The sequence below is a fragment of the Cupressus sempervirens genome, chromosome 3 (assembly GCF_028749045.1).
Source record: "Cupressus sempervirens isolate cs-2001-9-10 chromosome 3, ASM2874904v1, whole genome shotgun sequence".
Lineage (NCBI taxonomy): Eukaryota > Viridiplantae > Streptophyta > Pinopsida > Cupressales > Cupressaceae > Cupressus > Cupressus sempervirens.
The window spans coordinates 331,937,126-331,952,572 of NC_143120.1; the positions used below are offsets into that span (position 1 = coordinate 331,937,126).

Below are 15,447 nucleotides of genomic sequence, written 5' to 3' on the forward strand. Positions count from 1 at the left end.
CGGGTCCTTCAATTGTATCCTGAAGTTCAAGCTGCTAGGTCCTTACCAAGGCAATTTAAGGTCATAATTGTCAATCCGTTGATCCCATTTAGCAATGCTTCCCCCCTTCATCTTCTTTTGCAATCACCTGTGAAATACTTCCACAGTATAAGTTCCATAATAATTTTCATATAAATATTTAAAAGAATTTAATTATCAAACATAATTCCAAAATCAAGCAACTGCTAAACATCACATGACAAATAATGGATAACGACCATCTTCATTAACAATTAATACAACGGATATAAATAACCAACCTACTTCACATGATTATGAAAGAAAAATCCATTCAATCTAACAACTATGAGCAAATTTAAAATTAGGTCAAATTTTGAGATGTAAAACCATGGCAAAAATCCTAAGATCTTGGGATTTCTGATCTTGAATTTGCAAGCAATTTGCCTTAGTTGGAGATCATAAGTTTTCCTAAATTTATAATTTAGATCAACTTTCTAAAGAAGCAACACCAGCTTTTTCCTTTCAAGCTTTCACAAAGCATTTCGACTTTGGTTTACACTTCAAAATTCATTGCATCATCATTATAGTCATGTTGAAAATAGTAGGATCTTGAGCTTTGCAATTTTCAACATGAACAAATCATGCCTTAAGTTGGAGTTAAAATTTTGACAACTCGACAACTAGTCATGATATAGCAAGGGTGTGGGGATTTTGAGAATTTGGAAATTAGAAATAATGACATTGGATGGATTCCACCCAATATCAAAATTAAATCTGATTTTTACATGAACTTTAACTTCCTTTCTACTCTTTCCAACATTACTCCATGCTCGCAAATGGTGATCCTCGGTCTGCGATTTCCATTTGGAGCTGATAAAAGCTCATTCCAACTCGGTTTCACCCTATTTTGCTCACAAAGAATTCATCTTTTCCCTCAAATTTCATCAAACCTGCCCCTCAAACTTTGTTTTTCATCCTCCTGATCAATTTTGAGTTGATAATTATCATGAAATGCTATTACGCTAGGGAAAGATTTTTGGATTCTTTAGATTTTGCAAGAGCAGAAATCCTAAGTTTTGACAACTACCGACCTTCAATTTGCATGTTCCATTTTGTCAATTTTAGGTTCAAGCTCATGTTTGAAAATGTTGTCCAAGGTTTGTTCTACATTATTTTTTATATGACTTGTATTTTACCTAATCAAAACTCCTCAACATTCAATTTTCAATCCACATTCATCTTCAATTTTCATCATTTACCTCCAAGGTTTTAGTTGATTTCATTCTTTCATCATCACCTATATCACTTTCCATCAACTTGGTTTTCAAAGTTCACCTAAGCTTGCCTTCAATCTTGGGTGGAGATTTTGAATTCTTGAGATTTTCAAGAGGCGAAAAGTCCTTAGATTTGGAGACTATGGTTCTCATCTTCATCATTTTTCTCCTTCTTCCTTTCATCAACAATTTTTATCATTCACATCAACTTGGCATTGAAATTTTATCTTGAATTGTCCCTAGACTTGGGCCAAATCGTCAAGACTTTTGCTTAGGAAAAGAGCAGAATTTCAGGAATCTCGAGATTTAAGAATCTTGAAATTGGGCAGATTCCGTCTAATGTCAAGTTTGGCACTTTTACTTGCTTCCATTGTGTGATCTTCAATTTCTTCAGCTTACTAGGCAAAATAATTTATATAAAATATAACACTTATACTCTAAGTTATATTTAATATGAATTTGTCAAGATGTTTGAGAGTGGTTGCAAGTTCATTGAAGTTATGATAAAGATTTCAGGATTTGGGAGATTCTAAAAAATTCCAGACTTGGCCAAATTTCAAGAATCAACATGCCTTCACCAGTGCTACCTACCACAACCTTTTCTTGACTTTCCAAAACGAATTTGATATTAGAGCAAGGACTTTGCAAGGATTCTAACTCATTTCATCACAAACCCCTTGATTTCAACTCTACATAGTCCATTTCAATGACTTTTCAATAAAGGTTTTTTGTCATTTTGGGTCGATTCACACCTTCAACCCTAAAAGTGTCTTTTCTATTTCATATATTTTGTCATTTGTGCATTTTTAAATGAAAAGATAAACTTCTTGCCTCCATTGCTAAACTTTCTTGTTCGGTTGCCATTGTTGAAGGAGTGTCGAGAGATGATTGTTGCATGCTCTAAGCTTGTTTGTGAGTTGTTTCTACATGGTTGAAAGTGTGGAGAACCCCTCAAAGATATTGAAGAGAAAGATTTCAACAAAAGAGGTAGGGTTTTGTTTTTTTTTTAAATCTTTTTTGCTATGTTCCCCCCAATTTCCAAGACGGGGACAGCAAGATGGGTTTCTAGGACGGCAAAAAAATTTGCCGAAATTTGGGGACGAGGAGGGATGGCAATCAGGGACAGCTATATAAAAATAGGCGAAAATAAAATATATAGGGAAATTTGCACATATACATTACATTCATATGAAGACATGGATAAACCATGCCATTTAAACATCATAGAACCTTAACGTACAACATTTCACTAATCAAACTCAATGCTCAATATGCTAATGCATTCATAATATGAAATCATTGTCAATGTGCATGTAATATTAAATTAATAACATAATAAATCTTGAAATATACCCAAAAACATGGTTTAGAATTCGTTTTCAAAAGCAACAAGAACAATAACCCACCTTCCAAATTGAAACACACTACTATTATTTAATTCTGAAACCACACTTCCAATTCATTGTAAGTAGACTGAATTAATACAAAAATGTCCTCTACACAGTTCTAATCATGATATAGGTTTGTTACAATAAGACGGTATCTTAATGCAACTTCCAATATTCACCATATCTTCCACAAAGGACCCAGATCAACCCAAGACCAACCAAGCACTGATGTATTGCCAAAAATGACATAAAGATGCATGTTCTAGGTCTATAATGCACTTCTCAAACTTTCCCAACACCTTGCAAACAGTCCAATATATAATTATGAGCATGTAGCATCTATATAATTATAAGCGTGTAGCATGGCTGTAACAGCAATACCAATTCCATGATTCTTAACGTAATGTTGTCAAATACTAATCAGAGGGTCCCAAACAATGAGAATTATCTACCAAACAATAATAAGCGTGTTAGGGTGAACTTGGAAGGAGGGGCCCACTTTAAAATTAAAAAAGAAAATGTTTATAAAAGAAAAATATTTTATAAGTGCTCATGTTATCAATAAATTTGGGCACGCCGATCCGTCCCAAGAACTTCCAAGGCATCCCCAAGACGTACGAACATCCCCAAAAAATTTCTCAAAGTCCCCAAGTTTTCGGGACGTTTCTTGGAAATTTTCAAAAAAGGGGGACGGGGAGGACGGGCGTCCCATACCCGTCCTCCCATCTTGGAATGTCCCCATTTTGAAACTTGGCCTTTTTGGGCGAGGACAAATTCCCAAGTTACTTAGCTTTTTTGCAATTATTATACAAAATGAAATGAGCTCTCTAGTTTCATTTTTATTTTCATTTTAGTTTTTCTTTGTGTTGCGTGTAGATTCATAAAGTGGCAAGGTTTCTAGCACCAGAAAGTCCCACATAAAAAATAGACAAATGCTCTCCACAATCGAAATATGTGCAAATGTTTCAACCACTGCTAAGCGAAGGAGGTTTGTTTATAGATTTACAACCATTGCAAAGAGGAATATAGTAGCTCTTATAGTAGCGTGAAAGCACATTTGTGCTTTATTTCTCAAAAAGGCATTAAATTTTATACAGGAAAGCCAAGAGTTAATAGGGTACTAACTAAACACCTTCTTCAAAACCGAATTGTCAACAAATATATTTAAGGGCAAAAACAAGCAAACGAAGCCACTGGGAATGCATATTCCCATCCTTTGCAAAAGTCTAAGAATAAAACACAAACATCTATGGCTTCAATTTCCACTCTCAACAAATCACCTATAGAGGGCCATCCATTCTTGCATGCTCCTCAAGAACCGTTGACAAATAAGAGAGCAAAAGGGCCCTTGAAAATATCATTTTAGAATGAAACTAGAGACATTCCCGAGAAAGACATAGCAGGATGCATTTATGCAAATGGATTGTTATGTAACGTTGTTTGCTCACCTTATTTGAAAAAAATGGTGAGATCAATTAATGAGGCTCGAAGGAGGTTCAAGGGCCTGAGTTATGAGAGGGTGCACACCACTTTATTGGATACAAACATGATTTATATAGAGGCCCTCATGCAGCTCATCAAGGATTCATGTATTGAAGCAGGTATGACCATAGTATCCAATGGATGGGAAAGATGAGAGAAATCGTCCTTCGGTCAATGTAATTGTAATGTCCAAAAGAGGTGCAATGTTTTTGAAAATTGTGGATTGTAAACAAAAGGTAAAGGATGGTCCTTCCATTGCAAACAGTCACATCCAAGCCATTGAGTAAGTTGACCCTCAAAAATAATTTCAATTAATAGCTACCAATGCCAAGAATTGTAGGGTCGGCAGGTTATCAGTTGAGGAGTGTTCAAACACATTTTTTGGGCACCTTGTGTTGTCCATGCACTCAACCTAATGCTGCAAAAATTTGGTACTAAAATTGGGTAGATCAAAAAAATGAAGATGCACAAGAGATCCAAAAGTTCATCAAAAATCACCATATGATGCTAGCCATATTCAAACAATTCTAGAAAATGGAGCTCTTGAAGGTAAGTTAAATTATTTAAAATACAAATATGTTTTAGAAATTTAGATGTTATCTTAGTGAACTTTCTATATTTTTAAATTTTAATTTTAATCTTGATTTTAAGTTATTGATGTTTTGATTTTAGTATAGGTTATTGAGACATGCTTTGCCTCCAACATTATTGTTTTGAGACGCCTTGTGGAGGTTAAAGAGGCATTATCTAGAATGGTAATCAATGGCAATTGGAGCATATGAAGGGCAACCTAAGTACGAGGACAACGGCCATTAAGGCAATGATACTGGATGAATCTTGGTGGGACCATGTTGAGTACCTCCTCACGTTCACTAAGCCCATATTGAGCATATGATTCAATGAACTAACATAGATAGGCCTTGCTTGGGTGAGATATATGATGACATGGAATCCATGACCGAGGATATTAAAAAAGATCATACATGAGAGAAAACAAGATCCTAAAGAAAAGTTCTTCAAGGAACTACAAATAATCAAGGTAGAGAGATGTAACAAAATGACAACCCCTTTGCATCTCCTTTGCCTTTGAATTAGCCCCAGGTTCTATAGTCAATTGGTCCTCAAGGAGCGTACCATTAGAGTTGCCCCATTAAGAAACAATGAAGTTTTTCAAGGGTACAAGTCAGCCCTTCAAAGACTCTTTCCCAATCACATACGACCTAAAGTGAGGTCTAGATTCATGAGTTAAGCAAGCAACGATGATTGTGGTCTTGAGGTTATTGAAAACAAGAGCGATGTTGGTGCTAATTAATGGTGGTACTTCCATGGACAAATCTACCAACAGCTACAACCTATTAGCATCAAAATTTTATCACAAGTTCATAACTCTTAAGACTCTAATTTCTAAATGATGAATATTGAATTTATATTTTTAAATTTTTTATTCAAAACTCTTGACTCTAATTTAAAATTGAAAATCTTGATAGGTTGCTAGTACACGATCATCCAAGAGGAAATGGAGCACATACTCTATCCACTTAATAAAACACGATAGACTAGATTCCAAGAAGGCAGATACCTTGGTTTTTGTGCATTCAAGTTTAAGGCTCACAACACACAAAGTAAATGCTTGCATAAAAAAGGGAGGCAAAGCATTGGAACGTTGAACTTGCATTTTATGATGGAGTTGGAAGATTCAATTGCCCACTTTGATGCACTTGCACTTTATGATGATAATCACGAGCTACCTAGTGATGTTGAGGTTAATCTTGAGGATAAGCTTGGCATTGATAGTACCGATGCTAGTGGCACTTTTTGTGCTTCTAATCTGCAGCAGCTAAATGATGATGATTTGTTTGATGGTTTTTGAGGATATTGCTCATTGATGGCTGATTATTAATGTTGACATTATTGTTTTTAAATTTTGAACCAAAACAACGATATGTTGGTGTATTTTGGCATTTTGCTATGTCATTTGGATTAAAATATTAATATATGGGGTAGTGTATTTCGCCATGTTGCTTTAATTCTAGCATAGTGGTGTATGAGCTTATTTTCTGTCGCAAATGAAAACTTAATAAAGAATAGGGTAAAGCACTAACTAAGATAATTGTGTGCCTCGCCTATGCCTCACATTCTTTAATAGATGAAGGGTGGGAATGGGAGAAGATGCATACAGTTCCAGTCATAACTGCTTACCTCATCACCATGAGAGGTAGTTGCAGTTCCACACAAGCTACCCTTGAGGGTTGGAGCTCTATATCTATCTTCTACGGACGAACCCAAAAGAAGCTTGGACAACTTTCGAACCTGTATCTGTACCAGAATCCAAATCGGCAACTTATCTGCTATCAAAAAGGATTGAGCACGTTTAGGTTGATAGATCATGATGTTTTACAAGAACCTATATTTAAGATAACTAATGTTCCCATGATGCTTTTAGGGCATGGATGAAAGTGGTACATCTACTGCTAGCACGAATCATTGGAAGCTTTATTGGCAGCGGCATATGTAGACACGAGCAACTCTGATGTAACAAACAAGTTTTGTGTACAGGAACTTCATGACTGCATTCCACTCCAAAGAACTAGTTAACTATGATTGCATAAAAAAATCTCACTCCCTAAGTTGCACTTAAGGGCGGGTGTTGGAGTAAATATGGATTTATCCTATTTACCCATGCTTAAATTTACGTAGTTATTATCAAGTTTTAATTATTAGTGCATTTAATTTTGGCAGTTGGTTGTCAGTTATTTTAATTTACCAGTTCCAACCTTTCCTTAATAAGCAAGGCTTATGTACACTAATTGGCATCTCAATATAGTTATTGTCTTGGTTGGTGAAAAAGTCTCCTACCTTTCTCTATCTTAAGGTGGTTGTCTGCAGTTTGTGCTCCTCAGAGATGCTTTACAACAACAAAAACAAAATGAAGTCTCCAGAATTAAATCCTCGGAGTCAGAAGTTGAAAAGGATTCTGTCGGTGTAAAATAAGAATTTTACTTCTATCTGACCGATTGTGCTGTCGACTACAGGGACGTACTGGATATGAGGTCATGGAGGAGGAAGGCGTAATAGGGGATGAGACTGTTAGGTGCTGGGCTGGGTAGCGGTCATACCTCTGGTGAAAAAAGTTTAAATAGAAGATGAGATTCTGCCGGGGCTGCATCAAGGAGAGTTGATTTAGGGTTTGTTGCAGGCAGAAAGGTTATAGGGAGACATTTAATTGTTTGTCTGCCGCTGAGATGACAAGGGAGCTAATAAAAACTTCAAATTCTATATCCACCTTCCAGCATAGATAGATCTCACGTTTGATATGACAAATCTCTGTGTCGGAATTTAATAAAATAGCTATACAACAATTATAGAAGCCAAACCAAAGGAAGGTCCTCTGATGCAGTTAAAGATTCAACAATCTACCAATTACAAAAGCGCAAACACAAGAGTTGAAAAAAAACTGGTAAGAGAGATTAAATAAAATGATATCAATGCTTTGAAAGCATAAGCCCAAGTTGAAACCATATGAAACATGACAAAGTGTTGACATCTTGTAGACTAATTGTCCACACAGGAAAACTCCCTGAACGAAATTTAAGGAAAAAAATTGTCTTCAAATGCCTGCGCCGTAGAAAATGCCATACGATGAATTTCTAAATATGATGCCCCATCTAATTCGGCAATGTATTTTTGTTTTGGTAGATTCTTTTCATTAATAATTTATCTTGGGAACAATGTCATCGACCACAACATTTCACTATCTTAAGGAATGAAAGTAACTTACCTATCTAGAGTGTGGGGAAACGATGTAGCGTGAGCAGGGCACCCTTCAAGGAACACCAGCAAAGCCCAAAAAGCGAATAAAGCAGAAGACATCACAGGGATGTGTAAAGACCAATTGTTCAACATTTACGCCCAATACAGAGAGATCACCCAATATTTCTATATAGCAAAGAAGAGTGAAAATTGCCCTGAGGTTCAGCTCATTTGTTCTCTGCTCAAAAAAGGGCATACCAGCCATAGATAGGGAGATGACCCGAAACTTGAGCATGTATGAATAGTTGTGACCGTTGTTGAGACTGATTCAATAATAATATCAAAATGAGTCTATTAATTGACCAAGAAATTATAGATTTTTAACCATTTATTTATTTGTATGTATTTATATGAAATGAAATCATTAAAAATTTATGATGCATAGACCATTTAATTACTCAAATCAAATTACATTTCACTCAATATAAAGAAAGGAAACAAAATATTGTATATAACATTATATAGTTATTGCTAAATAGTTGTCCAAACACATGGACAAGACATTAAACATTATATATTCCAAAAGTATTAACAGGTGTAGACGTGTTCAACTTGCAATGGCATTACAATACAAATATATAACCATTTTTGCTATCACTCATCCAATCTGTCCCAAATTTGTATAATAACTGTTGATCTTTGAGTCATCGACAAGCAAGATTAGACAGTTTGACAACCCCATCCAAGTACCTGCATCATAAATACAAAGAGGTTTGAGCTCACAAAAACCATTCAAATCAAACAATGTATCATAATAAATGCTGAATACAGAGAGGTCTGAGCTCACACTAACCATTCAAATCAAACAATATTTCATAATAAATGCTCAACTTGAGAACCTGCGATAAACAAAATTGGAGTGTTTCACAAGCCAAATGGAGTACCATCATCATAAGTATGGACAGGTCTGAACTCACCAATCCTTTCTAATCAAACAATAAATGCAAAACAATTCACTAAGTATTTGCTCATTCAACCACTTCAGCATTTAGCAGCCAATGAAAACTCAGAGTTTGAAAGCCATGGATCATGAAAATATAGTTTTGAAATTCAAATTGTTGGAGGGAGAATTTATCTATTTATATCATATACTGTGAAAGAGTCCTTTTGCAATTACAATTACATTCTCTGTGAGCACAAAATATTGGCATTGATATTATTATTTGTGTGAGCATAGAGTAGTGGGGGCTGCATAGAAGAGAATATCAGAGTACTGAGGATATCAGAAGGCTTTGTGTGAGCACAGAATAGTGGGGGTTGCATAGAAGAGAATATCAGAGTACTAAGGATATCAGAAGGCTTTATCCAAGTATTTTTTCCATAAAAGTCTACCATCATTCTGCTATACCATGTTGTTGTTTGTTAGAATAAATAATAACATTTTATTATTGTTGTTGTTGTCTGTATTACAATCAATAATATAACATGTTGTTGTCTGTATTACTAATATTATTGTCTTTATAACATGTTGTTGTTTATTGATACTCTACAATCAATAATATAACATGTTGTTTTCTATATTACAATCGATAATTTAACATGTTGTTGTCTATATTACTAATTTATTTGTATCCCAAATAATTTACTAATTTATTTGTATCCCAAATAATTTTAACATGTTGTTTTCTATATTACTAATTTATTTGTATCCCAAGTTAAGAATGGTTCAAGAGTGTTTTATGCAGGTTAACATTTGATGTTTCTTTGTTCAGACACTATGACAGCAGGAAAGAGAAGAAGCAAACGAACAATCTAAAAAAGAACACGTTATCCACGTGGTGTTAAGTTGCATGTGGTTGAGTCTGATGATGGTGACAAATCAGCTAGCCCTACTACTGACAGCACAGATTGCAATCTTGCTGCTAAATCAACCAACCCCACTCCTAATAAAATAGTTTGCAATCTTATAGATGATGTTGTAAAACCTTCTAAAGATAACAAAAAGAAAAAAAAATATTACATGGAAATCAGTGGATAGAGGAGGAGATGGAAGGTGCCATTCAAGATGTTGAAGACAATTATTTTTCTATTAGAGGAGCAGCTAAAAAGTGGGGGATTCCTGCTAGTAGCTTAACATATTGGCTATCAAGACTCACAACAACAAAAACAAAGGGGCCACCAACAATTCTGTCTTTGGAAGAAGAAATGGAGGTTGTTTAGTGGTGTAAAGATTTAACTCAGCTTGGTCGTGGATTGGAGGTAATTCAACTCAAATCACATGTTGCACATATTTGTCAAACAAGGCCAAATCCATTCAAGAATGGCTTACCAGGGAGGTCATGGTGGATGGGATTCCGCAAACGCCATCCAAATTTGACAATAAGGACTACAGAGGGTCTAGACATGGATAGAGCAATGATGCTACGACCAAGTATTGTTGCAGATTTTTATGATAATTTAACAAAGTTGTATAATGATAATCACTATGAATGAACTCACATATGGAACTGCAATGAAATAGGGGTCCAAGCAGGCAGAAATTGTGGGATGCGTGTGATTGCAAAGATGGGTTGTAGAAGTGTGCCCCAAGTCTTATCTAAAAGCCATGAATGGATAACTGTACTGTGTTGTATAAATGCAGCTGGTCACAACATACTAGGCTTCTATCTTTTCAAAGCAAAAAGAACACTTAGAAATTACATTGCTAAATGTGAACCGGGAGCTTGCATGCTAACACAACCACATACTTGGATGACGAAAGAGTTATTCTTAAATTGGTTGCATCATTTTTCCAGGTCTGTACCAAGTGGTTCTTCATCCAAAAATAGGCATCTCCTCATATTTGATGGGCATGGAAGCCATATTGCATTTGCAACAATTCAAGAGGCAAGGTCTCTAGGCATAGATCTTATTACATTTCCTGCTCACACTAGTCATAAACTACAGCCATTAGATGTAAGTTTTTTTTCTCCATTTAAGACATATTTCAAATCTAAGAGGTCAAAATGGATGGCCAAACATCCGCATATAGAGATAAGGAGAATAGAATTGGCAGAACTTGCAAGCAAAGCTTTCAAACTTGCCCTTGCGTCTGACAACATAAAGGTTGGTTTTTGAAGGACTGGAATTTGGCCTTTGGATAGAGATGCACTTTGTAATGACATGAAGCCAAGTGATGGTTTCAATGTAGAAGATGAAAACGATGCTGCAAGCATTGCAAGCATCTTAAGGTTAGCTAGTTATGAAGATGATGATATTGAACAATGTTTAGCACATCTCACAAAAGAACATACAGATGATATAACTGAAAATAGAAATTCACCAAGAGATGATATAACTGAAAATAGAAATTCACCAACAGATGATATAACTTCACCAACACATGTCAACTAGACACAATATGAAAGTGACTTGCATGATGAAATGGCTTTGCCAACATAGTTTGATACACCTAGCTGGGTTAAAGAAGGAGCAAAGGACTTGGGAGTGTAGATTGATTTCCAAAATGAAGATGTTTCATTGAACATGTTGTCTCCACCTCCACTGCCAACATCAGAAGTCATTCATTATTATGCAGAAACAACAGATTAGGACGCTTCAAATTTGGAAAATATTGCAAATTAGGATGGTGAAGAGCAACATAATCTAGATGCAATAAATACATCTGCAACTTCTGAGACAGAAGATGAACAAATGTTATGTGGTAAGGGATCATTACAAAAAAAATTGAAGCTACCAATTGAGAGTGTTATAAAGAGATCCATTCCTTCTCATAATACTACTCTTATACTGGGTAGGAGATCCCAAATACTAACATCTAATGAGTACATAATATTGCAAGAGTAGTAAGAAGGAAAGAAGGTTGAACTTGAAGAGTTAAAAGAGAGGAAGAAAAAGAAACTAGAAGAAAAGAAGATTAATCAAATTGAGATTAGAAAAAGGAAACATGAGCAGAAGCTTGAAAGACAAACAATAAAACAGAGGAAGCAAGAGGAGAGGGAGAAACAACAAAAAGAGAAAGAGTTGAAAAAGAAAGAAAGACAAGAATGTAGAAAACGTAAGATATTAGTCAAGTAGATGAACATAGGACATGGACTTGGAACTGTTGGAGCTATTGTTGGAGAGGGGAGTAGTCTGATAACACCTTTACTTGTTACAGACATGTTGGACAGTATACCCCAGGAGAGCAATCTATTAACACCTTTTCTTGAACAACATCAATTTCGAAGTCTCCATAGTACTCCCATAACCCCCCTACCTATATATCATTAGATTTTGAGACATATGTACAACATTTTGACCCCTACCTATGCTGCCCTTCAGAACATCCAAGCTATTGCTAGCCACAGTCCCCCTCGCTCTCCAATCAAACAACTCATTTTTGCTAGATTTTTGGATGAAAACATATTTGGCTAGACAGCTCGTAGTAGCCCACAAGTTGACTACTGTAGTGCAAACAATCCTATAACAGATAGTCTTGTGGAGGTACCTGAACCTTTCCCTGGGTTTATGTTGAACCAAAAATTTTCCTTGTCCTGTTAGGTATCTGATCTTTCTAAGACCATGCTAATTTTCCTAATCCATAAGTTGGTGATTTTGTAATATCAATGGTTGACTTATCTACTGCAAACAATCATATAACATGTAGTGTTGTGAAGGTATAGCTGATAAATTTGTAATTCCAGTAGCTGACCATGCTGATTTTCCAATTACATCATATGGTCATTTTGTAATATCAATGTTATTCCAAATATAAATACATGAATATGCATTTTGTGATTTAAATGTTATTCCAAATATAATGTGATGAATGATATGTTGTATTTTAATTTTTGGTATAGAAATTGATAGTTATATTGTATATTGCATACACACAAACACACACACACACACACACACACACACATATATACATATGTACACACACACACACGCATACATACATACATATACATATACATATATATGTCTGTGTGTGTACATATGATATATATATATATATATATATATATATATATATATATATATATATATATATATATATATATATATATATAATATAATACCAATGTCTACTGCATTTTTTCCAGCACAAACATGAGCACAATCTCTATTACATCATTATTAAAAACACATTGTTTTACAAAAATGGTAGCTCATTGCCCAGTAAGGTAGAAGAAAGACTTTACTAGGTCAAGATTGGGCAAATCCCCTTAAGAAATGTTATATGGACACCAAAACCTGCAAACCTAAACCATAAAAAACCTAGTTTAAAACCCCCTCTCAAAGAAAACCCCTCTCAAAACGTTTATCTAGTAATCAAAATTGGTTGCAGGTTCAATGAATTATTTTAGGTCGGTGATTTTTCACAATCCCATACGAATGCTCAAATTTTTCTGCATAAAAACATTTACAAGCATAAAAATCGTAATAGTAATAGATACTGACTAGGGTTCTTAGTAATAATACTAACTAGGGTTCTTAATTCCTCACACATGCTAATTGGGGTTTTACAAAGGATATGGCAGATTTCACTTTTATCACAAGTCAATGTGGAAGATGTCACTGCCATGATCCCAGTTAGTACCGAGAGGGCTTTGTGCTTTGCCAAGAGTAGCATGTGCCAGGAAGGTAAAGGTGAGACTACCTACAAATGTAGGTTTTTATAAAATGGGATTCATGGTCCCTTGAGTCTATTTAAACTGACTACAACTGTGAGACTACCTACAAATGCACCATATCCTTCCTAAAACCCCAGTTCGAAACAAGACTTCGAAACTATGTTGATAATAAAAAACAACATAATTAAAAACACATTGTTTAACAAAATGGGTAGCTCATTTCCTAGTAAGGTCCAAGAAAGACCTTACCTGGTCAAGATTTGGCTCCTTCAAAATTCCCATAAGAAATGTTGTGTCAATAGACACATTTGATAACAAATTTGGCTCCATCTATAATCCAACACCAAAACTTGCAAACATTGAGCACAAGAAAATGTGTTTAAAACCCCCTCTCAAAACACTTACCCAGATAGTTAAAACCCAACAAAATTAAATTATACCTGCTACGCAAAGGGCCGAAGGACTTAGCAAAAGTGACGGCGACAGGACTCATGGCAGCGGCCATTTGACGAGGATAAGAGAAGTTCATAGTTAGGACCCCCATAACACATCTTATACAAAAATGCAGGAAAAAAAACAAAAGGTAAAACCCTTGTAGTGGCCATCGAACACATCATGGCACCGGTGAATGCATCGTGGCAATGACGAACACATCATGGCAGCGGCATCTTCCATATTGACCTACGAAAAAACAAACCAAGAAGTCGTGGCAACGGTGTCTTCCACATTGACTTGTGATAAAACAAAGGAAGGAATCATAGCAGTGACATCTTCCACATTGAAAAAGCCCTCAACAAAGCGGTGTATTCCACATTGAAAAAGATGACCCACAACATGTTGTTACGTGGCGTGAATGACAAGTGGCAACTAATTGTTAGGTTAGAAAATGTTAGGGTTAGGTCCACTGACTTAGGATATTAGATATTTACATATTAATAATTAGTATTAAAAACTTAATTTAATATATTTTTTGTTTAATAAGTAGTTAGGTTCTAAGAAAATAACACACATAGTTATATAAATATTAATACTTTAATATACTATTGTTAGATATTTTATACTCATATTAAACATACATATATAAAAATGTAGCATGACGAAACGTACGAGTATTGGGGCAAAACAATCTAAATATCGGGGGCAAGAATTGACTACGATAGGTAGGAGGTTCCAAAAATGAGATTTTGAACACTTTTTAGTATGACACATAGAAACGATACCAATTTCGATGGGAATGAGTTGAAACCTTAGTTATATGTAATTAACTAGGTGATGGAGATTTTTTTAAAAAATTCAACCAATTTTTTGATCGTTACAATAGATTTTGAGAGTCTTGAAGTTAAGGTGCACGAGTATCGAGTCCTCTCCCCTAAATAAGTTTTGACCAGGGAGGTATATTTGAATATAGGTGGAAATAAATGGGTAACTTGCTTCTAACTAGGGAAAAATTGCTAGCGTTTAGTCTATAGGTTAATTATCTCATCAATCAAGTACAGATTTGTGACCACCAATTAGATTTTGTATCTTTTATTTTATAATTAATTAGAATAAGGTTGCATCTTTATTATCTATTTTTCTTTGTGATAAGTAAATACTTTTGACTCAAGAATAATTTCATACCATTATAATCATTTTTAAAAAAATAAGAAAATATATATTGTCTAAACATGTCTAGTGCATGCATGATTATCAAAATTTCCTTGTATTTTCTACATTCAAATTCAAGTGGATGTTATTTGTAAGTCAAATATTTATGATATGTTCTCTAGATGCATTGTATTCAATGTCAAATGATGATCAAAATTTAGAGATAACAAGTATGGACACAAGGTCTTCTTTTTTGAGCAATTGGAAAAAGATCATTACCTCCTTAAAAATTTCAAATATTTATTGGACATTTCATAATCATTAAAAATATACATTCTTTGTTAG

General features: G+C 34.8%; 1 protein-coding gene across 2 annotated transcripts in view; it reads right to left on the reverse strand.

Annotated features, from left to right (window-relative positions):
- Positions 1–8,219, reverse strand: part of LOC149566335 (uncharacterized) — a 51,252-nt gene extending 43,033 nt beyond the window's left edge. Inside the window, exons 1-2 of one of the 2 annotated variants that reach the window (XM_089819741.1) lie at positions 7,923–8,056; positions 6,344–6,489 (exon numbers count right to left, since the gene is read on the reverse strand). In XM_089819741.1, the coding sequence (XP_089675867.1) occupies positions 6,344–6,354 (11 nt within the window). In that variant the 5' untranslated portion in view covers positions 6,355–6,489; positions 7,923–8,056. Of the gene's footprint in view, positions 1–6,343; positions 6,490–7,922 lie in introns of both variants that reach the window. The other variant, XM_089819740.1, reaches the window with a different exon arrangement.
- Between the last annotated feature and the right edge of the window lie 7,228 nt (positions 8,220–15,447).